The sequence below is a fragment of the Gopherus flavomarginatus genome, chromosome 3, assembly GCF_025201925.1.
Source record: "Gopherus flavomarginatus isolate rGopFla2 chromosome 3, rGopFla2.mat.asm, whole genome shotgun sequence".
NCBI lineage: Eukaryota > Metazoa > Chordata > Testudines > Testudinidae > Gopherus > Gopherus flavomarginatus.
In genome coordinates this window covers 74,510,141-74,536,849 of record NC_066619.1, presented here as the reverse complement: position 1 = coordinate 74,536,849, position 26,709 = coordinate 74,510,141, and the positions used below count along the sequence as shown (strand labels likewise).

The 26,709-nt window shown below is 40.1% G+C and overlaps 1 protein-coding gene across 5 annotated transcripts in view; it reads left to right on the top strand.

Moving 5' to 3' along the window:
• SEMA6A (semaphorin 6A) overlaps nucleotides 1-26,709 on the top strand; it is a 136,171-nt gene that overhangs the window by 91,097 nt on the left and 18,365 nt on the right. For 2 of the 5 annotated variants that reach the window (XM_050945625.1, XM_050945626.1), the window contains exons 12-19: nucleotides 2,085-2,240; nucleotides 4,310-4,486; nucleotides 5,144-5,284; nucleotides 5,408-5,488; nucleotides 6,902-6,960; nucleotides 11,487-11,507; nucleotides 11,641-11,691; nucleotides 17,657-17,821. In XM_050945625.1, the coding sequence (XP_050801582.1) occupies nucleotides 2,085-2,240; nucleotides 4,310-4,486; nucleotides 5,144-5,284; nucleotides 5,408-5,488; nucleotides 6,902-6,960; nucleotides 11,487-11,507; nucleotides 11,641-11,691; nucleotides 17,657-17,821 (851 nt within the window). The remainder of the gene's footprint in view (nucleotides 1-2,084; nucleotides 2,241-4,309; nucleotides 4,487-5,143; nucleotides 5,285-5,407; nucleotides 5,489-6,901; nucleotides 6,961-11,486; nucleotides 11,508-11,640; nucleotides 11,692-17,656; nucleotides 17,822-26,709) is intronic. The other 3 variants (XM_050945627.1, XM_050945628.1, XM_050945630.1) reach the window with 3 other exon arrangements.

The following is a 26,709-nucleotide window of genomic DNA, read 5'->3' as shown; positions in this document are numbered from 1 at the left end:
AGACTTTTCAGCTTGAAAAGAGACAACTAAGGGGGGATATTATAGAAGTATATAAAATCATGACGGGGGTGGAAATAGTAAATAAGGAAGTGTTATTTACTCCTTCTCAACACAAGAACTAGGGATCACCAAATGAAATTAATAGGCAGCAGGTTTAAAACAAACAAAAGGAAGTATTTCTTCACACAATGCACAGTCAGTCTGTGAAACTCTTTGCCAGAAGATGATGTGAAGGCCAAGACTGTAACAGGGTTCAAAAAAAAACTAGATAAGTTCATGGAGGATAGGTCCATCAATGGCTATGAGCCAGGATGGGCAGAGATGTTGTCCCTAGCCTCTGTTTTCCAGAAGCAGGTAATCGGTGACAGGGGATAGATAGCTTGATGGTTACCTGTCCTGTTCATTTCTTCTGAAGCACCTGGCATTAGCCACTGTCAGAAGACAGGATACTGGGCTAAATGAATCTTTGATCTGACCCAGTGTGGTCATTCTTATGTTTAAGTTGATCACAGCTCCAGCTCAGAACAAGCATAGTAATGAAAAGTTTAGTCCAGAGGTAGGCAATCTAAAGGTGGCACGCGAGCTGATTTTCAGTGGCACTCACGCTGCCTGGGTCCTGGCCACCAGTCCGGGAGGCTCTGCATTTTAATTTAATTTTAAATGAAGCTTCTTAAACATTTTAAAAACCTTATTTACTTTACATACAATAATAGTTTAGTTATATATTATAGACTTATAGAAAGAGACCTTCTAAAAACGTTAAAATGTATTACTGGCAGGCAAAACCTTAAATTAGAGTGAATAAATAAAGACTCGGCACACCACTTCTGAAAGGTTGCCAACCCCTGTTAGTCCATCCTTTATACAGGGGTCTTTGATGTGGGGTTTCCAGGAGTAGGTAATTAGGAGACAATGGGTCTTTCTCCAGGGCATAGCTGCCAACCCTTCCCAACTACCTACTAGGAAACCCACTTCACACACATTCTCCCAAACAGTTATTTGAAGTTCCTAACATTTACATTAGTCAAGTCCCTAGAAAAGTTACATACAATCCTACAGTAACATGTAAACAGTTGCTATTGTAATACAATGGACCCCAAAGATATTAAATCTACTTCAAAAAGGTTTAACTTAATTCACTAAAATTAATCTTTATTCAATGAGGTTTGTTCAGGATATTGCAGGAGACTGTCATTCTGCCACACTGGGGTTCTCATGCTTGTCAGAAACAAAGTGAAACCATAGTAAATAGAGAGAACAGGAGTACTTGTGGCACCTTAGAGACTAACAAATTTATTTCAGCATGAGCTTTCGTGGGCTATAGCTCACTTCTTCGGATGCATAAATGGGAACACACAGACAGAAGATATTTATACATACAGAGAACATGAAAAGGTGGAAGTATGTATAAATATCTTCTGTCTGTGGTTCCATTCTATGCATCCGAAGAAGTGAGCTGTAGCCAACAAAAGCTCATGCTGAAATAAATGTATTAGTCTCTAAGGTGCCACAAGTACTCCTGTTCTTTTTGCAGATACAGACTAACACGGTTGCTGCTCTGAAACCTGTCATAGTAAATAAGGTGTTCACATTGATGCTGGGTTCTTCCACCTCCACTGGGCTGTATTTTGAACATTTTATTTCACATTTAAAAAAACAACTTTCCCCTTCTAAATTAATAGAGTACACTTATTCCATGAGAGAGCGCCACAGTACTGGGGCCAGTTAAAACCGGGAGAGTGCCTTATCCATGTACAGTATTTTGCCAAATAAGTCTGTACATTTATTAGACTCCATGTGGGTGGATGGACTACAGACTCATGTATTTAAAACTTCATGATCTGCCTGTTTGGGTGGCAATAAATCAAAGTATTCCTTAGATAGGCAGAACAGTGTCTTGGACTCCCACTAAGGCCTCAGCAGGCCCAAAGGAAATCTAACAGTACTTCATTTGGTGGTATTCTGAATTGTTCAGCACAGAATCTTTGGCAAATTTTTGCCTAGTGTCAGATGCTTAGAGAAGCAATTCACTTAGATCTGCCCTCAGGCACTAAATAAGTACTTTTCCCCCTTGTTTTATTTAGGCCAGGTTGCTGTGCTGGCTCTGTATCATTAGAAAAGTACATAACCTCCAATGAGTTCCCAGATGATACTCTAAATTTCATCAAAACGCATCCTCTCATGGATGAGGCTGTGCCTTCAATTGTCAGCAGACCCTGGTTCCTGAGGACGATGGTCAGGTAAATAACCAACTTCCAAATGGACTTTCCTAACCCTCTTAACATGCTGTCAGGATGTGTTAATGAACTATGCTTAGAATATTTTGAAATTGTAATAATCATTTCCGCTGTGCTGGGCATAAATCCAGCAATGAATGATGACAGTACTGAGTAGATGCCACAGAACTCCCAGAGCAGCTTTCAAGACTGGAAATGATTTCTGTCCTTTCCAACCATGCTGCACTGAACCCAGATTGCAGAGGAAATGTAGAACAGGGAACATTGCCCTGCATGTTAGCTTATGGGTCAGTATTTGAAACTGCTCTGTAAAAAACTTTGGGTAAAGTTCAACAGATAGCCAGGGGATATGTCCACAGGAAATAAAGATGCCTGTCAGGATATGTTCACAGGATACAAAGATGTCTTTCAGGATATGTGCTGGTGTGTTTCAGTGTTTGCACAAGTGTACGAATAGAAATAATCACATAACCCCCATCTGTTCTATGACAAAGAGAAAAGAAATAATAATACAGAGATTTGTACAAAGGCACATAAATCAACAATCATCAGATTGTCACCACCATACATTGGGAAACACATTTCTATTCTATTCTGTAAAGGTTCTTACACTGCTCTCATCATGATAATATCTAAGCACCCTCCTGTTGCGCATTAAGCGAAGTGACTAACATCTGCCTCATGTAGTTTATTCTCTCGCTCTCATTCTCTCCTCAGGGGGAGAATTGTGTGTGCAGTATAGTGTTTAGTTTGTGTTGGGTTTTGTTTTGGAGGAGTTTTTTTTAATGTACATGTTGCTGTGTGTTTATGTTAGAGACGACAAGGTCAAACAAATGCACCTAGCACTTGGAGAAGAAGGTGATAAGGTTTGTGGTGGTCTGTGAAAATTCATTCCACAGTTTGACTGGCCTCAAGAAAGTTTTGTCTCCCACTTCATCCTTATTGTAGAAAATTCCATTGTGCCAGAGGAGCAGTAGTGTCAACCATGGGAGCTTTAGATGATCGTTTAGATACCGTGGGCCCAGGCCATTTACAGCTTTGAAGATAAAGGCCGAGACCTGGAACTTGAGTCATTAGTTTATTGGAAGCCAATGTAGAGAGGGGAGAACAGATTTGATGTGTTTGTGGTAGCCCATGTTGTTGAGAAGATGTGCTGCAACATCCTTGTTCTGGGTAGAGTTTCCTAAGGGATGGAGGTTTCATGCCCAGGTATATTGCAGTGCTATTATCCAGAGGAAGGTGATGAAGGTATATGTAAGGAATAACGAAGGACTGGAGTCATTGGCATTTTCCAGCCCGCCAAAGAAGACAGAAAGCTGCTATGTGAGGACTTAGCATCAATGAGGAATCGAGGCACACTCCTAAACTATGAATCACATTGATCCATTGTGGGGGTTTGCCTTCAGTGAAAGGAGACCACACTATGGCTGCAAAATCCTCTAAGGTTTTCTTCTGCCCACTAGCATCACCTTTGTCTTGCTCAGGTTCAGCTTCAACAAAGCTGTTCTTCATCATGAGCGGATGATGTCCAATCCCTGAGCTATCTTGGTGGTAGTGGTATGGTCATACGTGGTGAAGTATAAGTTCAGCTGATTTAGCTTTTAGCTTTTCAGTATTGTGCTGACACAGCTTTTACTACCAAAAGGATGAATATGGATATGCCATCACTATTGCTTTCTGTGACAGAATATGAAATTTTAAACATTTCCATGCACTAATTTTCTTTCCCTGCTCATAGAAGTCATCAGACTAACACTTTGCTTCTGATTGGAAGGGTAATTGCTAAGTGGTTTCAGACATTTATGCACCTCTTCAGCTGGCTGCTTGAGCTTTGCTGCTGCAAACACTTTTGCTAGGTGTATAACATACATATTCACACACAAAACAGCATCAGTTTGGTGCCCAACTACTACTCGCTGTGTGAACTAGTAGGGTCAGTTAAACTGAAAAAAATAGTTTATATTTCTTATATGATTACGAGAAAGCTATCAACTATTATTTGAAGTGGGAAAAGTGATAACATAAATGATAGACTAATTCAAATAATGACAAATGCTATGTTGTTGTGCTAGATACCGTCTGACCAAAATTGCAGTAGACACTGCTGCTGGGCCACATCAGAATCACACGGTGGTTTTCCTGGGATCAGAGAAGGGAATCATATTGAAGTTCTTGGCCCGGACAGGAAACAGCGGTTTCCTAAATGATAGCCTTTTCCTGGAGGAGATGAATGTTTACAATCCTGAAAAGTACGTATCTGGTTCTTTGTACTCATTTACGGGACAGCATTGACACGTCTGAATTTCCATGGTGCAGGTAGTCCCATGAAAAGGGAATGGCCACAGAATTCAGAGTTTGAGTCATTTTGAATGTTCCTTTTGTGTTTGCTTCCCTCTTTTCTACATTTTATTTTATGTATTTTAATTTCAACATTTATAGATAATTGCCCATCACAGGCAGCTCTTAAGCACTCCTGACAATGCAATCCAACAGACACAAAAATAGCAGTAGCTAATCAACAACTTGCCCATAAAAATGAACCCCCCCCACTCAAAATGCTGATTCCCCTCAAAAACCCAGCCCCAAAATAAGACCTCCTGACCTTCAGCCCTCCTCAAATGTAAATTAGTTTGGCAGCATACCATAAAGGTTAAGGAGGGGAGTGAATCTGAAAGTCAAGGAGTTACATGGAATTGTCTGTACTGGCAGCTCCCCCTTGTACGTATCCTTTTTAACAGTTGTTTATATATCTTAGTAACAAGGATTTTAATAGAGTTCATGTATTCTTTTCCCCTGAGCTAATAATTTCTCCTCTCTGGAATTCACTCAGATTAAGAAATCATTATGTTATAATTAAATTTGCCAAAAGAATCCATTTATAACATTATTCTACTCTGTTAAATCAGGTGCAGCTATGATGGGGTAGAAGACAAAAGGATTATGGGAATGCAGCTTGACAAACATAGCAGGTCTCTCTTTGTAGCATTCTCTACCTGTGTGATAAAGATTCCCCTGGGACGATGTGAGCGTCATGGCAAGTGCAAAAAGTAGGTGTTTTTGTCTCAGGGTTTCTCCTCACATTTACAAACCCTTTTTCAAGCCATATCGAGCATTAGAAAACTGAAGAAGAAAAAATTCCAGAATGCTTTATGGTCTTCTTCTTTCTTAAGGGCCTGTATAGCCTCCAGAGACCCATACTGTGGCTGGGTGAAGGAAGGTGGGGTATGCACACAGCTGTTACCTGGTGTAAAGTAAGTAACCATTGGCATTGGACAGACAGAGTGAAAATTAGGGGCTTTAGCAATGATGCCAATCAGATGCACTTTTGGACAGAACTGTTTGAAAAAGCCCCAGAGGAGCTCTTGGAAAAAGAGTGTGAAAAATGTTTGCTTTCATCCTATTTGCATTCTCTGGAATTCCAGACTATGATTTGATGCAAACTCTCCACTGATTATTTATCCTTAGGAAAAAGAAAAGAAAACAGATACACAGTAAGTCCCGTGTATTGCTCAAAGAGGGAGAACTGTATGAGGAAGTTTGGCACTGGTGCCATCAAAGCTGATTAAAAGAGGCAATAGAATCCAAATTAGATTACTGACGCAGTTTGACCACCTAAAACAAACAAAACCAGCCCTCCTAATTTACTGTGTATTACTAAAATGAATCACAGCTCACTAAAGTACACCGGAATTGTTGGGTCTCTTATTGCTTAACACTAGAATTCAATACTTCATAACAACATTTTAGGACTCTGAAAACTTGTTTTAAATGTATTTATAAATAACTCCTTGCAGGCAACAGATCCACCTGAAAAGTCTCGTATTTTGGCCAGGTCTGACACACCACAAGCTTGCTCACTTTAAGCCTTGACTGTACTTCAGAATCTTGGTACAAGCGTATTGTTAACATCAGATAACCTCTGTATTCCTGCCGACAGGAAGCCCCCTGCTTCCTTACAGGTCCTCAATAAATATATAACTGCTGCGTTATCATTCTTATACCTAGATCATCCATCTTATTCTCTCTTTACTTTAGAATGTTTTTTTTAAAGATTCACTGTAGATCTTTGTTAACTATAAATGCCCTGTTGCATTCTCTTCATTACAACAATGTGGACTGTGCCTCAGATGGGCCATTTGGTAGAATAGTATTTAAGCGTATAGTGTTGACACCTATTTCTGGACCTGTGAGCATTTCTGTAGTGTTTGTTATCATAGTTCCTAGGCTCAGTACCTACATATTGGCTTAATGTATTTTTCTTGTAAAAGTACCAATGCACCTTCTCCAGAGTACTAGCAAGTTTAGATAGAATCATAATTGCTTTCTGATAACTTCATTGTTTGTTTTAGACTTATCACTTTATTCAAAGATGTTCTCTCATTTTTCATAAAGATATGTATCGGTTTGCCTGATTTAGCAATACAAGATGTAGTAGATTTTGCAGAAAAATATGTCAAAGCATCTTCTGCACCCAGAAGAACCATTAAGAGGTGAAAATAACTCAATTTGTCTATGTTTGCATTTTGCAAGTTTCCCAGTGGTGTATTAAAGAAATGACCAGTTTCTCTCTGTATCTTTATTTCATTTTTAGATAGTCTGATTTCTCTCCGGTGATGCCTGTGAGTGTTGTTGTTCACACTATTATGTTTCTTTCTGTTGTTTAGGTTGGCACTTGAGCAAGACATAGAGCATGGCAATACAGATGGCCTGGGTGACTGCCAAAGTAAGCAAAGCTTTTACTCCCTGTTTATCTTGTGTCAGAGAATCTTTCTGACTGCCCAGAATCACCATTACCTGCCAGGGCTTTATTGGTAGCAATGAAAAACATAACAGCAACCACACTTAAAGTAACCAGTCCAAGAAAAGCATTTGTGTGCCTGTTTAAAGAAAACAGCATTTTGGTTTATACAAACAATGGCACTTGTTTTAAGGCAATTGTGTTGGGGGGCAGATCTAGCTCTGAAGGATATTAATTATAGCAGCTGTATACACTGTATCTCCCTTGCCATTGTAAACTCAAGGGTGGGTGAGTTGGTTGGTTGGTTTATGTGTATGATCTTGCATGCAGGGTCTCAGCTACCCAGTGCAAAATGAACATTTGTTGCTTTACAAATGTGGGGTGAGATTGTGACTTGGTCTGTGTACCTGTACGAGAGCCCCTCTGCTCTCTTTACTCAGACCTTGAGTCGCGGCCCACAAAGGTAAGCAAGGCTACTCTTAGTCCCTCTCTGGAGCAAATGGGCAGCAGTGACTTGAGGAGGGATGAGGAGTGTGCATAGCCTTGTCTCCACTCCCTACCCACTGGCCAGCACAGCTGAGCCAGCATGTTGTGGGAGGCAGTACTTTGCAACTGGTATGGCCAGCAGTAAAGCCTCAGGAGTAAGGGGCAGCATGGAGGGAAGTGTGACTCCCTGAGAGGCAGTTGCTGACTTTGGTTACTCCTGAGGCAGTGCAGTTACCCATCACCCCTTATTATGAACTGTGTCATGTGCCAAAATATAGCTCTTTCATATTAAGCATATTTAAATTTAGACTTTAGGAAAAATACAAGTGTGTGCATAATAAGCCTAATATTTTATTTGTTGTGCATCCAAAACCCTAGGGGGTGAAATCCAGACCCCACATAAGTTGATGAGTTTTGCCCTTGTTAGTAATGGTGTCAGGATTTCATCCTTGTTGCCTACAGAATTGGGCTTGTTTACGTTACAGACTTTTTTCTGATTTCCTTGAATTTATGTACATTTACTAACAGGGACAACATAGACAATGAGTTTGGAATGCAGACTAATAGCTTGGGACCAAATTCTGATGAACTGAGTTACCATGAGCAGGGCCTAGAGTATTCACATTGAAGTCCAGGGCACTCTGGTCAAATACGGTGCTAGTCAATAAGATGAACAAGGCTAGGAGAATGTGGCCTTTGGGGTGAAAGAAATGACACACATTATATGGCCAAGCATTTAACCTTCAAACTCATGGACTGTACGTGTGAAGTGATTTTTTTTTAAATGACCCTTTAACTCTGCCTATTTGTGCTAACTCCATGAGAAGCGTTTAGAAAACCCATGCCAAAAATCCTTTTAATAACCACTCCCATGGCATGGCTTTACACACAAGATCTATGTCAAAATTTGTTCTGCAGTGCTTGAGGTTCTGTTGAGCTGCATTTGACATACTTTAACGTACCTTAATATCCTTAAAGAGCCTCAGCATTTTTAATTGGAGAGAGATTTAATACAAACCACATGTAACTTTACAAGGTAAATTTCTTGTGCAGCAGAGTGCAGGATTTCACCTCCTCATTCTCAGCAGTGGAATCCTGCAGCGCAATCCCGGTATAAAACTTTGGATAATATGCCTCTCTATATCTCAGAAATTCAGAGTGAAAGCTGTCACTCAGTCTTTAAAGTGCATGGTACTTAGGGACTGCAGCACATGTCGCATGCAGTGAAATCTTATGTGCTGATTAGAGACCCCAGAAATACCTAGGGCTGCGTTCAAGACAGCCATTATTCTTAATGTTCTTGCCTATGTTGGTTTAATTCAGAACCTGGACATTACTTTAAACCCATGCAGCCAAGAACTCAGTTCTTCATAAAACAATTTCCGCTGCTGCCTGTGGCCACAATTAAACTGCTGAAGCTGAGGAGTTAATGTACAGTGAGCCAACACTTATGGAATATAGAGTAATGGAGCATGTAGACTGAAGGCCAGAGTGTGCTTGACTCCTGCCTGCACAGATGCGCTGCTGAGGAGAATGCCAGGAGCCTCCCACTCCTTACAGCCATTTCTTATTGCAGGGAGAGCTCAAGGGTTTAATCTTTTGTATCAGATGTACTTAGATTTTTAGAAAGCCTTTGACAAGGTTCCTCACCAAAGGCTCTTTAGCAAAGTAAGCTGTCATGGGATAAGAGGGAGGGGCCTCTCATGGATTGGTAACTGGTTAAAAGGTAGGAAACAATGGTAGGAATAAATGGTCAGTTTTCAGAATGGAGAGAGGTAAATAGTAGCGTCCTCCCATGAGTCTATACTGGAATGAGTACGATTCAACATATTCATACATGATCTGGAAAAAGGGGTAAACAGTGAGGTGGCAAAATTTGTAGCTGATACAAAGCTATTCAAGATAGAGCTACAAAGTGATCTCACAAAACTGAGTGACTGGACAACAAAATGGCAGATGAAATTCAGTATTGATGAATTCAAAGTAGTGCACACTGGAAAACATCATCCTAACTATACATATAAAATGATTGGCTGTTACCACTCAACAAATTCTGGATAGGTCTCTGAATATCCACTCAATGTGAAGCCACAGCCAAAAAAGCGAACAGAATGTTAGAAATCATTAAAGGGATAGATAATAAGACTGAAAATATCATATTGCCTCTATATAAATCCATAATACGCCAACATCCTGAATACTGCATGCAGATGTGGTCACCCGATCTCAAAAAAGATATATTGGAATTGGAAAAGGTTCAGAAAAGGGCAACAAAAATTACTAGGGGTATGGAACAGTTTCCGTATGAGGAGAGATTAAAAAGAGTGGGACTTTTCAGCTTGGAAAAGAGATGACTAAGTGGGGACATGATAGAGGTCTATAAAATCATGACTAGTGTGGAAAAAGTAAATAAGGAACTATTTACTCCTCCTCATAACACAAGATCCAGGGGTCACCATATGTAATTAATAGGCAGCAGGTTTAAAACAAACAAAAGGAAGTATTTCTTCACACAACGCACAGACAACCTGTGGTACTCTTTGCCAGAGGATCTTGTGATGGCCAAGACTATAACAGGGTTCAAAAAAGAGCTAGATAAGTTCCTGGAGGATAGGTCCCAGGATGGGCAGGGATGGTATCCCTACCCTTTCTTTGCCAGAAGCTGGTAATGGGTGACAGGGGATGGATCATTTGATGATTACCTGTTCATTCTCTCTGAAACACCTGGCATTAGCCACTGTCAGAAGACAGGATACTGGTCCAGATGGACCTTTGGTCTGACCCAATATGGTCATTCTTATGTATGTGTAACACCGACAGACCCCAGTCATTGGTGTGCAGGGTCAAGCCTGGGACTTCTGGAGCTTAGTCTATGAGCCTCTACTGCATGAGCTAAAAGCCACATGGTCCTTAGCTAAGGCTGTAGCAGAGTCATTAATCTCTAAGTGGTCTCAGTGCCACTAGAGGGAACAGAACACCACACCCTGGAGGTGTGTGGGTCACATATGCGTCCCGCCTACTTCCATGTCAGTCTGCTTCATGGACTAGGAGGATAGGGTAGTCTGTACTCTGGGTCATTTGAAAGATTTATGCACAGTCCCTGCAGTGCTTCCCATGGGGTGACATGGCACCTATCTCAGTACAATATCTAAATGGCCCTTATTGTGTATGGGTTCAGTCCCACTTTTCTTAAAGTCCATGTGATTTTTTTGTCAATAACTACAATAGCAGCAGGATAAAGCCTGTTTTTATATTTAGTCTGTAAAGAGTTTTATATTTGAAGCAGAGAAATCCATGGTACCCTTCACTGCATACCAGTGTCATGTACATAGAGATACCAAGAGTGATCTCACTGTAGATTTGGTCCTCCCCACAACACCAAATACTGCCAAAACTCAGCTTGAGACATGGAAAAATTAGAATGTGGATTTCTCCAAATTTCTCCTTAAGCAGACACCTAATGACTTGACCACAATCAGCACTTGCAGATTTTGAATGTAAGAATAAGTTGAGGCTTTAACTATTTAAATGTCTGATAACTAATGGTCTATGAGGCAACTCCCTCTTCCTGTCCCTTCTCAAGACCCATTTCTGCTGTGATGGTTACAAGAAATTGGCCAAATAATGGTTGGCCAGGTTGAATGGCAGTGAGGGATATCTGACATCAGTCACCTCAAAGAAGGGTGAGAAATGATTCAGAATCAAGCTGTGCACATCAGGTGAAATTCACTTCTTGGGACTTGATCCTGCAAAGAGAGCCACGTGGTGGCTGGGGTCTGCTTGCACTGTTGTCTTTGAAGGAGTGAGGCTTTAGCTTGTAAGCTCTTTGGAGCAGACACTGTGGTGGTTTTCTGTGTTTGTTTGTGCAGCATGTAGCACATTGTTATGCCGATTTTGATTGGGGCACTTGGGCACTGACACAGTACAATTAAATAACAGAAGCATAACAGGTTGTGTTAGTAGTAAGTACTTAGCACTGTGTGAGAAACAATGATTTTTATCTCTCGTTTTTGTTTTTCTTTCAGATTCCTTTGTAGCACTGAATGGTAAGGAAGTTCTTAGTCACATCATTTCCTAACTGTGCTGCTCAATTTTGGAGGGATCATCTTACTAACCTTTTAAATATTGTCATGCTTTGATTTTTCTATAATGTTTTTTCCTAATTTATTTTTTTCATAGCCATTTCAACTGCTTCACCAGCTCATGAAATATCTTACAACACAGTGTATGGTCAGTTTATTGATATTTTTAAAAATTCTCCCTGAGGTCCTTGTGTTAGCTGGTAGACCCCATTCCCCAATAGAAATTGTCTTTTTTGTTTTGTTTTATTGGGGCCTGATTCACTAATCTTAGGATTATTTGTGCTTTTCGACATACAGTTTTCCATCTTGCGCAAAAACTTAATTGAGCTAAAGCAATTTATGGCCAGTCTTAATGGCACTCCAAATTCAGAACTTTTTAACCAAGCTGACCCAAGCGTGCTTCACCAGAACACCTAGAAAGAGTACATGGTACAGTGAATACATTTTGTCTATTTACTGAGGAAAAGAAGGTAGGAAAATAGGTCCATCTAGCCAAGTATCCTGTCTGTGACATCAGCCAGTACCAGATGCTTTAGGGAGAGGAGCAAGAAACCTGCCTCAGGCAGTTATGGAATAACTTGCCCATAAGGAAAATATCTGTGCAAGCCTCGTTAGTTAGAGGTTGGCTCATGCCCTGAAACATGAAGATTTCAATTGCATCCAAACATTTGGGCTGCCTTATTCTTGCTGGTGCTTCCATGCTCTATGTAACTTCCTAACTTACTGGTGTTGCTAGATCCCAGCAAGCCATCTGAAAACAAAGGGCTTCACACTAGAAAGTTCTAACTTCCAGAGCCAAAGAGTTAGTCATTGCTTCCACAACAGATCTTCCTCCAATGGCAGATATCCATAGGCTGAGAGTGACGTATGGTATTACTCCCAGTTAAGGCAATGGCATATTCTCATTGACTTCAGTGGGGCAGGGCTGGGGCTTAATGATCACACTCCTATTAGGCATCACTGGACTAACAAGCCCTGGACGAACAAAGTAGATCAGAATTGGGACAAAATGATCACATGCTCTGCATCTGCAAGTGTAGAGTGTTTTCAGTGTTATTTTTCCAAAGCATATAGCAGTAATTGACGAATAGTAAAGTTTCTGAGTCTGAAAAAAATAAAATTGCCCTGTGTATAGCACTGATGTTCAAAAAGATTTTGATTGGCAAATGCATTGGTACTCCCACTCATATGAAACAAAGCTTTACAGCAGGGCTGTGGAAAGACATTTTATTGGTTATGGACTTTGGTGGAAGCTGCTCTTTTCACCTGACCAAAGAGTCATGAAGATGGCCCTCAGTGAGAAGCATCACAGCCCCAAAGGATATGTATTAAAAAAATAATAATAAAAAAATCACTCTCATGTCTATATCTCCCTCTCCTGAACTGATTTATTGCATTAACATTTCAAAAAAGGATCTTATTTATCTGGTCCTATGGAGAAATGCTACCCAGTGCTAACTTTAAGTCCCAATCACACCTTATCTGTCACCTAATACTAATGACATGCCTGAGGCAAATCCTGATATGCAGTCATTAGATCAGTGAATTTTTCATATTGGTGTTGTAGTTAAAATACAAGTGGTGACATGATGCAGTTGACAGTCCTTCTTCCCTCCTGCTTTGTGCTCAGACAAACTACCAGAGGAAAGAGGGTTACAAAAATCTTGTACATGAAGAGAAAAAACTCTCAAACTCTCCACAACATACAGTAAAAAACAGCCTCATGTTAACAATTCACTGTATAGACACACTTATGTTTGGTATGAGCCAAATAAGTCATTTTAGCATGAGAAGAAAAGTATACCTACTTTTAACTAAAATTATATAAAGAGTTCATGTTACAGTTATTGAACATAATTAAATGCAAAATTAAATGGCATTTCATTATGGCTAGAACCTTAGGATGCTGGTATATACGAGCATGCCAATCAAATGAATGCTCAGGATGCGTTTGGAGCTTGTGGGATATATATCTATCTCCAAAGGCATCTGAAACTCCAGATTCACAAGAAGGCTTAGGGCTGCTTCCTCTCATACTTGTTTTACACCATTGTTACTCCACTAACTTTACTGGAGTTACTCCTCATTTATGCCAGTGAAAGTGAGAAGAGAGTCAAGCCCTTCATCTTTGTATTCTTGGCATCAGCATCCTCCTGAATTTGGCAGATGGGGCAGCCTCACGTGATCATTTATAAAGTGCAAAGCCCACACCGATGACTGTTCATGCTCATTCATTTTTCCATGCAGAAGGCCACTCTGTGAAGGTCAGGTACATATGGAACAAAAACCACATATTTAGATGAAAGACACGGATTCTTAGCTTAAAGCAAGCTTTCCCCCATGCAAAATTGTATGCAACTTAATTACCTTTGGAAACCATCAATTTTTAGTGAATTGGGCCTTTATTTTACCCCCTAGCCACATTCCTTTCTCCCTGTGTAGTATTGATTTAGCATTTCCCTCTAACTGTCTAATTAGGTTGCTATAGTTGTTAATAGGATAGTGTGTGGAGCATCTTAATCTCTAGAGTCTTAACACCTTGTGCATATTAGAGCAACTATCAAATCCATATTGCATCCCTGACTTTGTGTTAAAGCTAAAAAAATCACTCTTCATTTCATGAAAATATGGTTAGAATGAGTTGTAATTACAGAAATACGGTTCTTCTGACTCATCATCAGTGCTCACAGACACTAACCATATTACAGCTTCCAAATTCCTCAACATGCACTACTCTGGTTATATCTGCTTTCTTGTTCTTGCTGTATTATTGTGATTACAGACTTGCAAACGAAAAGCTTTACAAATTAATCACTGAATCACTTTTTTTCAAACAGAATGTGTCCTTAAACTTCTGCTTTCAAAATCAGTGCTTGAGGAGCACCATAAATCTGCAGTTGTTTTAAACGACCCCCATCTGAACAACAGCAGAATCTTAATGAGGAAGTAACTGTAGACGTTTTTTAAACATAAGCCATGTTAAAATAGAGCTGTTGGGCCTGGTTCCCATTATGCTAAAGCCACTTTGCGTTGCTGTAGTTGTGTAAAAGGGCTTTAAAGTGGGTGTAAATATAACTTAAGGCCACTTTATGCAGGCAGTGTGGTATAAAGTAGCCTTAGTGTACTTGAGAAAAAGGCATATTACATTACATATGACAGTCATTGCTGAGGAACAGTCATCACTGTGAGCGAGTCACCACTGCACAGAGGGGCAGTACTAAGCCTGTGCAGCACTTTTAACCCTTATTTTCAGTGCTTAAGTAACACATACGCCTATTCAGTGCGCCATCATAAATCTGAATTTCACAAGGGACTGATTGTGTCAACACTCACAGGGCACGATGAGACTACTCAGGGGAACAAACTCTGTGCCCAGCAGTAAGTGTTTGCAGGATCCAGTCTGAACCCAAGTGGGAAAGGTTATTATGTTCTAATCTGCTGCTGCCCCTTGCTCAGATGGAAGCAAATGTATCTTAGCTACATGTAGAAAAATCATTTCTCAATGCATGCTGTACTAACACTTTAGTATCAGAGTGAATAGACTGATTTCTTGCATTTGTGTGAAACATTTCTCTACCTAACTGCCATCTAGTACACATTATCATCATCATATAGCTATAGCTTTCTCTTACAAGGAGTTCTCCATGTATTTGTAGCATATGGTTCAGGAACGCTTTTTGTAAAGAATGTGTCCCTTAGGCATATCTTTCCCTTAGATTACCGTATTAAGAAATGTTTTTCCTTAACTATACTTATTGCATTACCATAAAATTGCCCCTTGAACACAGCTAAATTGAAAGTGTCTGCATGGAGATGGGGGCACAAAATGCATATCAAATACAGGTATAAATTATGACTGCTGTTTGGCAATGCTTTCTCCTACGTCCTTATCAAGCTAGGACTAACAGCTTTCTTATGTTGAGTGCAGCATTATTTGTAAGGCTGATCAAATATTGTACAGTACTGCAGTGGTTGAATGGAGTGTCAACTTGCAGTCTGGAACCCCATAAATACTGGCACTATGGTTTTGTATTTAGAGAAAAGAAGGCATGGAAGCTCAAACTTCCATTTTCTACGTTGTTTCTGTCCCATTGCTTCTGTTATTTCTTTGGAATGAGCACAGGAGGCTATAGGCATAAAATGGTATGGTAGAAAAACCTTACAGTGCCAGTATATTCCTAGTTTAAGAAGGCACATATCTGCAAGAGCTGGCTCTATATTAATCCCTTTGCATAGAGGCAGCTGTTTGGAATTCTTGGAGACAAGGCAGCAAATTTGGTTCCGAATCCATCCATGTAACTGTTACCAGTATTTCCAGCAACGCTCTTGGCTCTACAGCAATCTTTAGAAGTGAACAACCACTTAGCTTCTCTTTTTTTTTTATTTAAGCAAAATTAAAAAATGCTCTATTTAAACAAAATGAAGCCTGTAATTTTGCAGTATTTTAGAAAGACTGATAGTGGAACCACACTTCCCGTCATGATAGATTAAAGAATAATATAGGGCCCTTGTCAGTATCATCCTTCAGCCTGGGGTACACTGCTAAATTAATCTTGTTAATGATTAGCTGTAGCATCTCAAGACTGAATCCATGGTAAAAACACTGCAGCTGACCTCCTTTCCTGCAAATTGTATCAGTTAAATACAGGCGCTAGTTACATGCACGTCTTGTGTTAAATATTGTTCAAAGTGCTGCTGTGTGTAACCCTATGTGATGACTCAGAGAACCTCCTCAAAAATCTAGGGAGGCACAGAGACATTTTCTGCCTCTCCACAATAATTAATATTCTGTACAGTGCCTTTAAATCATAGCAGCAACTTAATAGAGCTGCTGCCTTTTCACTGAAATTCATTTGCAACTCAACCTTGGGAGGTGGTTAAAGGACTCTTTCACCCACACAGATCAGTTCTCCACCATATCCCAGCTAAATCCCAGTTCATGTGAAAATTGCCTTGTGCCTGGCTGGCCATGTCTCATGGACGTGTTTGTTAATCTGAACCATGTCAAAGGTGATTGCCACAACCTCTATAGTTAAAAACAGCAATAGCAATCGCAGAATCATTATAAAACTCCATGGAGCTATAAGATTTAAGATTGTCTCCTGTAGTGCATGGTAAATTGCAATAGCCTGCATAGAAAATACACTGTGGTTTGGAGCCAAACAAACAGCCTGGAAAAAGCTTTTCTTAAGCAGGAACAAATTAAGGTGTGAAGGTGCCTGGATTGATTTTTTTAAAAAATAGTTTTATCTTTAGGGAGTTGGTGGGCAAATCTCACCTGGAGACTGCTGCAGGGGCCACTAGATCATGGTCATGAGTTAGGGGTATTGACACTTGTGTTCCTGCTCTAGATCAGGTGAGTGGAGCCAGGACCCAATAATCTGTTTTTTGCCAGCACTCCTACCCCCCTTTTGATCACACTAATGCATCCATTTGGGCAGAGACCACTCCAGAGTATTAAAGTAGTGTTAGTGAATCACAGAACTTATGACTTTTCAGAAAATTGATGCCATCATGAGAACATGGTCAGGCCCTCAACAATCTGTCCTGCCCCTGAGAGCACAAGGCAGGGATCAGCTGCCCTATCCCTGCCATTCTCCTAGAACAGCAGCCCTGTCTAGAGTAAAGTTTCACCAGTTTCACTTTAAATTGGTTTTTAAAAAACCAATTAACTTAAAACAGTGTGGACAGGCTTAATTCAGTGTAAAGCAGGCTCATATTGTTTTACCTCAACACCTTCCTGATTTAAGCTAACTGGACTGAAATTGTAGCAAGAGTGCCCACAGCATGTTTGGCACCAATTCAACTCAACCAGTTTAAACCAAAACCTTTAGGTAAACCAGTGAAGTTTTGACTATAGCCAAGGCCCATGTCTCCCACTGACATAGGCACACACATGCCTGCTTTGACTACTCAGAAAGTAGTTTGTCTCACAGCTGCTATATTTCCTTTGGGCAATGTTGTAAAAGGCTTTTGAAACATTGCTTGGTTTCAAGAAACCTTTCCAGCATTCACAAAAAACAATGCTTATTTTATGCTCCTGAGGGTGAGCTAGCATGGTGAGTGACTAATGTCTGGTGTCTTCCCTAACTGTATTTGTAATGTAAACACAGGCCACTCCAGTTCACTAGTTCCAAGCACCACCACTTCTGACTCTCCAGCTCAAGAGGGTTATGATACTAGGGGACGTATGCTGGATTGGAAGGATCCGGTTGGCTCATCTGAAAACACAGATCCATATGCAGCAGTCTCATCTCATAATCACCAAGACAAGAAGGGTAAGGCCTTGGAAATGAATCCATGTGGTGGTGGGGGAGGAGGAGGGAGTGACTACAGTGTAACTGCTTCCAGCTGGATCATGGTAGCCTGTAACAAAACTCCTGCACTGTAATTAAAAGCTTATTGGAAAGGCAGAAACAAAATCACCAGTCTTAGACTTAGTTCTCCATATTCACTGACTAAGGAAACCACACAAAACAAATGTGAGTGAGACTATGTGTGATGGGGGAAGTGTGGATTTAACCCTGGTTAAGCATGATCTTCATGAGTTAAAGATGAGCCACTTCCACTGCTTTATATTATCGTTAACACACAGAGCTTCTACGGTGCCTTCCATCCAAGGGTTGAAAACCACTCAGCATACTGTAATCAATTTAGCCTCATTGCCCTGTAGGTTAGATAGGGAAACTGAGGCATGTAGCGATTTAAATGTATGTATGCACCGAAAGATGCAGAGAGGTGCCAGGTCAGATTTTCAAAATCACCTGGAGCTAGATCCATAAAGGGACTTAAGCATTAGGTTCTTTGCCACCTAGTGGAATCCTCAGCCTTGAGTTAGGTGCCTAGGCTTCTTATACAATGCATAGGGAGCATTAGGAGATTCTCAGAAGCCAGCAAGCTGAGTGGAGAGCTGTCTATGCTAGCCAATAGGAAATAGTGAGAAGGGGAATGCAATTTAGGTCCTGCTACTCAAAGTAAGTTAGGCATCTAACACTGGGCCAAAGGGAAGTACCTGTCTCCATTTGGGATTCCAGGTAAACCCTCTCTTGAAGTTAGGAGCCTAAGCCAGGATTGCCATTTTCTCATGAGAAAAAAATCCCCACACCTTTATACCAATAGCCCAGTGATTAGAGCACTCACTGAGACCTGAGTTCAAATCCCAGTTTCAAATCAGGCAGAGTGGGAATTTGAAAACAGGTCTCCTAAGTGACAGATGAGTGCCTGGGTATTCTAGAATACTCACACCAACCAGCCTGATCCAAATATTCTTGATCAGGTAGCCCCCAGCTGTCTTCTTTATGGGGCCTGATCAGATAGGGATGCTCTGAGAATGCCCTGCAGATGAGATAGATGGAGAACGCCTCACTTGCACATCTCACCATGGCTCAGGCATGAGCAAGGGCACTGGACATCAAGGTGGCATCAGGAGTCAGGCAATTTTGCATATGAACTAGTGGGAATTTAGGTGTTGAGGAAGCGTTATCTGCAGGCTTAGCAGCAGCTAAGGGGAGGTTTTGATAATCTCAGTGTCTGCTAAATGTTTGACTTTAGCGCCTAAAGTGGCGATAAAACATGTAAGTCCTTTTGTGAATCTAGCTCTTGGTGCTTAACACTCCCTGAAAACAACACTTTTAAAAATCCCACTAAGTGCCTATCTGCATCTTTAGGCCCCTGAATACCTTTGCAAATCTGGACCTAAGGAACTTGCCCATCGTGCTGGAAGACTGCAGCATGAAATATAACTCCGGGACTTCTGATTCCTCATCCTGTGCCTTAACTATAAGAGCATGCTTCCACCAATAAGTAATTGCTGGTTCCCGCAGACTCCATCTTCACATTCATTTCTTTGTCTTAGTTCTTTGATTGGCCCATCTCTTCTCACTCCAATATTATGGTAGCAAACATCAATCAGAACATCAGTGTTTGGGATTACTCTGAAGTGAAATCCTTGACAAGTGGCTGTAGTAATCCTTCTTGAGCCTGCAAGCTTCTCATACTTTGCTGCTGGGCCACTGTGCCTTTATGGGCCTTGTGCTTTGATTTATTATAAAAGCAATTAGCTCTTGCTATGGTAAAAGCTGCAGAAATGTTTGCTTTTCTGTCTGCCATGTACTTAAAGAAAGCAAAACAAAATGACTCAAAATGATAATGCATGATTTACCTGGAATCCCTAATTCCTCTGGTCAATAAATCTGGCACACTGGAAATGGCAGATAAGTAATTGACTTGTTTTTGTTCATCGCTCTTGAGAATACACACCATTTTGACCAAGTGCTTCTTTTCCTTCTCCACTACACTACCCCCAAGAGAAAGTGTTGGCCTCTTCCCATCCACTTAGACAGATGTTTACCCTTAACTAGGCCTGTATCTGTAATGAGGAAAGGCTAATGCCCTGGGGCTAGCCAGCTCCTCAGCTAGTGGACGCTGGTGTAGCTCCACTGATGTCTATGGAGATATGATGAATTACACCAGTGGAAAATCTGGTCATTAATGTGCCAGGGAGGAATACAGCGGCAGGCATGCCTTTGCAGGCACACCTGTGGGAGGTCCACCAGAGCCACCTGCCGCCCTCCCGGCAACCGCCAGAGCGCTCCCCGTGGCATGCCACCCCAAGCATGCGCTTGGCGTGCTGAGGCTTGGAACCACCCCTGGATGTATGTTCATATTAATGGCATTTGTTATGTGTGGTTCCATGCATCACAACTGTTTTGCACAGCAGTGCTCTTAATGGTAAGGCTACTTCTTAAAAGCATCTTGTATGCCAGGAATAGCTTTCAGAAGAGCACACAGTGAAAATATTAATAAATGTATAGTGGTGGTTTGTAAACCTTTTTCCTTCTAGTCACTGACTGATGAAGTAGCTTGTACTATATAGTTACCTCCCCAGGGAGTGATGGGTACCGAAGAGTCTTCTTAGCACTTGACAGGGTTATTTAAATATCATGCATTCATTGGGGCTTAATTTTGAATATTGATAAAGCTGGAAGTAGTTTACACACAAACAATGGTGGCAGAGGTGATTGCATGGTTGTTTACCATTACCATGTACTTGTGTGCTATTACTCCTTGTCTTGCCCAATCAGACCCCAGTTGGTTCCAAAATTACTATTGAGCCAATATTTTAAAGGGCAAAAGAATGAGTTGTTATGCAAAATTAAACCAAACAAGGTTATGCTTAATATTCGTTTATAAAGTTTTTTGTTTTCACTTTCACTGTGTATTTCTTTCCCTTCACAAATTTACAAAAAAGACCCAAAATCTCTTATGTTTTTAACATTTTCCTTTTGTTTTGCAAAGTGCTGTGTGATGTTCTTTAGTGGTTGTGTTTATTCCTTTGGAAAGTGTTTTCTTTCTTTTCCTGCACTCACAAACGACTTCACTCTAATTCTACTGAAACCACTTGCTACTTTATTTTCTTGGCACTGGTGCCTTGATGATGTCACATCCATATGTTCAGCTTTTAATTCAGCACAGGCATCTTGGGGAATATCTGTGGGGGTGCAAAGAGGGGGTTCTTTAAATGAGTTGACTCATGGGAATGTGACATTTGTGTGCCGCAGCTTTAGTAGCTAAATATACTCTGGAATTGTTGTTTCTGAGATACTTCACATTTTTTGCCAATATGAAAATGTGTAGTACACTTCACAGAGTAGAGGCTGTTTGCTGCCATTCCAATGGCCTTTTCATTTTGGTCACTGAATAATCTGTCATTGATATTGCAGAATGAAAAATGATTGGCGATTGGCAAACTGCACCATTTTTTCTTCTCCCAGCCCTCTCCAAAAAGAATACAATTCCAGACTGTGCTTTTGTTCGTTTTTTCTTGCTGTGTTTCAGTTTAATTCTGTGTGTTTCTCACCTTTGTCAAAACAGTAGCTCCTCACCTTGCAGTCTAACCTTCCCTTCTGCTGCCATTGTACTTAGTGTCCCTCCCTCAAGTAATAAAACCAAACTCCTTGTGTGGAATATTCCAAGGCTTTACCCTGTTCACTTTGAATCATACAACAATGCTGTATCTATGTATGGTCCTACTAACAACATGAGGAGTAGATACATAAATCTACTAGAGGGTATAAATGAAGAAAATGAAGTAATTTTCTTCATCCGTAAATGACCTTGCCCTTCATTACCCTACTGGCCCTTGTCTACAGTCTTCTGTCCTTGCTGCCTTTCTTTAGAAATGCCTGATATCTTTCAAGTACTAGCTTCGTTAACACAAACACAGTAAACACTCTGTTTTCTCTCTCACTTGCTAGATGGCTGGGAGCTGCCCTTTAATCACATTGATAAATTAGATGCAGTCGTGGCTTCTACTTTCTTGGTTTTGCCAGTTTTTATTCTGTCTAATTCAAGCAATAGAGGGGTTAACTGCTTAGTCCACTGAAAGATTCAAGTCCAGGGGTTATATTTTAGCAGTTTTAATATCTGTCTGTTGCACGGCTAGGTGACCCTGACACCCTTCCTCTCAAACTTTTTGTTCAGTGTCTACAACACAATAATAGGACAAAGCTGATTCAGAATAAGAGGTGAGGTGTACAGGTGACAAGAGTAGCCAGTACATTAATTAGGATGTCAGGGATGCAACTGTAAATATTATATGTTGGAACCTCCTTTTTTCAGCTTCTCTTAACAATATTTGCAAATCTGTCTCTGTCACACCATTCTGAAGTAGTCAACTACTAGACACAGGGAGGGCAAAGATTTTACATTTCAGGGGTCTGTCTAAAAGAAAATATTTCCTTTTGCAGGATTAAAGTAGTGCTGTTATTATTATTACTACTATTTGAATGATTTGCTGAATGTTGACACTATACTTAGCCTGGGGAGTTCACAAAAATAAAGCCAGACTCTGCTCCCAAGGGCCAAAATTATGTGAAGTTTCAGGTACTATCATGATAGAAAGGATTGAGAAGGTAGAAATCCAACTGGGGTTTTAATGGTTATTTATTGAAATCCTGTTCACATTGAACTGAAATGAAAACAATAACAAGGCTTGGCTTCATTGTGTATAAATTGAAGCTAATGATGCTGTACCCCTTAGCAGCATGGGTGAATTTGGCCCAGAGAGTACATTTAAATTTACTCTATTTTTACATGAATTTATTTTGATTTATTCAAGGTATGGAATGATTCCAAGCATGTTTACAGAAGAGCGATAGGAGAATTCCTTATTGTCATGCTGGCATTTTGTAATAACTCAGAAGTGGATTCTGTGTAGCACAGAATTTGTCCAGATCATTCTTTGAGTTCAGTGTTGTCTTTTCAATTTCCAATGTCAACAAAATATTCCTTAGCCAGTCATCATTATGGGAATATCAGAAGTGACTGGCCCTTGCTAAAAATTCAGTTTAATCAACAAAATAGCTGCAGGCACAATCATTTCCAGGGGGCCAGGAAGGAGACTTGTACCGAAGATGTACATGACTGGAGTAAGCACTACAATTACATCTGTTGCTCCAGATACCTGTTTTCAATATCCCTGATCAAAACCAAACCCTTGTTCATACAATATGAAGTGCATGGTTAGCTACTTCAACATTTCTGACTACGAAGAACAGAACCTAGATGCTGGAGAAGTAGTGAAAATAGAGACAGTCAGAGCTTACCCTTTGATTTGTTACTCTGCAGTCTAGGAATAGAGTTCCACCAGCAATCAGTTGATATATACATATATTAACATATACAGAGATATAAAAACAGTGTGACAGAGTGGAGAATCAGCTCTGACTATCTGTATCGCCATTGCTTCTCTAGCATCTATCAGCAGTTCGTGGAGAGAGGGTTCAAATGAAGTTATTTATAATCCAAGTAATTATCTATTCCATACTGGGATTTCAGTAAAGTGTCTTGAGATGGTGCAGGATTTAGTCTGTTTAAATCTTTTATGTATCTCCATGTAGATTGAGACAATTATTTTTCACATTTGAATTTAAGTAGAGGTTGTTTATTGGGTTTTGTTAGGATTAGGTTCATCTAGATTTTTTTTTCTTTAAAATGTTCTTAGGTGAATTAGCATCAAATTGTTGTAAAAATCCACGTTTATAAAAGGAATAGTATTCATGTTTGTCACATAATGGGTCTTCATTGGAGCTGTAAGAAATTTTCTTTTAAAATAATCAAATGCTTGTCTGGAATAGTCCTAATAAGTGGCTTGTCTTGGGGAATTGGCAATAGGATTCAGAGCTTTTCAACTCTAGGACTCCAGTTTGACTTGGACCAGGTCAGTACTAACTATCATCACCATATAAATAGAGTTAATGGTCTCAGTGCAGTTCCTAATGGACAGGTGTCCTCATTGCAGAAGCCACCATTATAACTGGCAGCCTCAGCAAAAAGGTTGACAGCTAAATGGAACTGGAAGCTGAATTATCCTAACACTTGGAGAAGTGGTCCCTGCAGTTCAGATTTAGGCACATTAGCAGAGTAGTGTGGTGAGGCTTTTACTGATGACACTTCTGCTGTGTTTCCAGAACTATAGAATATAGGTGAAAAAGTTATTTCATCTTTCATCACAACTCTAGACCAAAACATGGTAGAATAACAGTAGTCACAGAAAGGTGGTAATTAATAGCAAGAGACAGAAATTAAGGGGTATAGGTGAGAGAGGAAAAGAAACATTTTCAGCTGAAAGTGGAAATGAGATGGGAAACTAATGAAGGGAGAGAGAAAGGAAGGCTGTTCCAGACAATAGACTGTCTTAAGACTTTATTTCAATGAAATGTTCGCAAGACTGTATCTGACAGATGGTGAAGGGAAAGAGAGCAGGCTCCTGCAAAGTAAGCAGAGGAGATGAGAGATGAGGTCCATGAATAAGTTTTAACACAAAGAGGAAGGAGGTTATGTAATGCAGAATAACAATTTAGTAGTATCTCCATTAGCTCCTGGCTGAATCTCTTTTAGATCTTTATTTGAATCACAAAATAATTGACTTCGCAACTGATACAGTCACAAAGCTTTCTAAACAATATGAGGACTCATTTTGGAGTTGTAAGAAAGAAAGCAAAACTCGCAGTGCTGAAAGATGGGAGAAGATTAGGAAGACAGCCGAGAGCCATGCTTTCTGCAAAATGCTGTATCTGGTAACTAAGATCATACACAGGATTGCCTTGCACTTGACCACAGTAATTAATTTTAAATCAAAAACAGCTCTACAATCTTTCTTAGACCAATTAGCTGGAAGGGTAGATGGATTTCATAATTAGCTAACAGCTGAGGAACCATCAGTAACAATGTATGAATCAGCTCAAATAGCAACAGAAACCTGTCAGCCTACTCCAAGGATAAAGATGAAGATATGAAAACAGAAGCTGCCAACTTAACGTGACTTCTGGGTCTCCTTGGAAGAGTGGAAAACCCTGATCCAAAGAGCTTTTTATCTGAAAGAACATCCAAACTACTGGATCTACAAGTAAAAAGGAAATACATTAAAAACAGAGCTCATCAGGTGCCAAAATGGCTTCAGGAGACGAATTCACCCCCAACCTGTAATTATCCACTTATATAGCTTTAAAAGCCTGCAATCCATTGCAATCAAAGCCACATTTGACAACTGACAAGCTCTATTTTTAAGGTTTTGCCTTTTTACTTGTAGATCTAGTAGCTGGGGCTGGGGGGGGGGGGAATTCATTCAGAAGAAAAGCTCTTTGAATTGGAGTTTTCCTCTCTTTCAGGGAGCAAGAAATAAAGATCTCCCTCCAACAGGGAAAAACTGCAATTGACACAGGACTTTTCTCCATTTTTGCAGCAAAAGATGCTGCGTCCAATTCAGCAAGGATCAGGGTAGCAGATATATTTCATCAAGGACTACGTTCACAGCTGCACTCTCCTATTGGGGCAGCTGCATGATGGAGCACAAAGGGTTTGACTTTCTGATTCTGGGGCCCATCTACACTAATCCTGAAATATTTTCAGATTGGGAATGGTTGTAAAGTATGTTAGCTGGGCTGTGGCCCCACACGGTCATCACAATATCAGAAAATAGCCAGCGAACAGTTGGAGGCAATGATATAAGTGCTGACTACACCAGCTCTATGATCATTATAGTGACTTTATGCTAATTGGGGGGTTATCAGGCAGCACAAGGAGAGAATCTGGCCTTTCCAATTTAAAAACCATGAAAAGGCTCTGAAATTCAAAGACACTTTAGAGCAAATAACATAACTCTAAAAAGAGTCTTAAAGCACTTTTTTGTGTTAAATTAATGCCAGTATATAATTAAAATGGCAATACTCTTAAATTAAGCTATTTGAATAATTCATTTTTCTTATTAGTTATATAGTATGTGCTTAGATTCAGTGATTATATTAATTAATAGAGAACATCTTCTGTAATAATTTTATGACAACCCAAGTGTTGATTGGGAGCAGCCTACACTTTCCATATAGCCTACAGATTATTTACTAATTGCATAATTCTATATGAAATTCTACTTCCATTCTTTTCATTTCAATAAGCTTGCCCTGACCGTTTTCAATATCCTTTCTCTGCTGATATTCCGAACTATTGATCCTTACACTTAATTAGGATTATGAAAAGAGAGATAAATTTAGATGTCTTCTTTCACTCAAGGATGTATCTTAGTTTCCTGATTAATGACTAACACACTTAATTATGAAAGTTTAGGTAGCATAATTCACATTTTGCCATGGTTTATTTTATTTAATATTAAACACAGAAAGCCGATTGCATTGCACCTGATAAGCAATTTCTCCTACAACTGTCCTTGATTCAGCAAAGTACTTCAGGCTGCAGGGCCTGAGCAGGATTTTCCCTGCTATTGCTCCTGTTGGGTATCAGGCACTGTGGCATTGGATAGCACATCTGAGAGCCAAGAGACTCTCTCCTGTGCTCTCAGTGCCCCTTCCTCTCCCTCCACCATCCCTCCCATGGAGGAGAAAGAAGCAACAGCCTGACTGAAATGCAAAGGGATGGGGAGCCTGTGCAGTTTCAGTCAGCCATCTTGTGCATATGCACGACTATAATAATTATGTTTAAGAATACTGTTACAGTTAGAAATGTAATTTAATAAGTTTACAATAGATTAACCATCCACTAGCTCACCTATGGAAGATTACTTACCCAAGAATTCCTTTCCTGCAGCCATGAAACAAAATACAACCTCCCACCACAACTCTTCTGCGGTTGCTAAAATTCTGTATTTCATCTA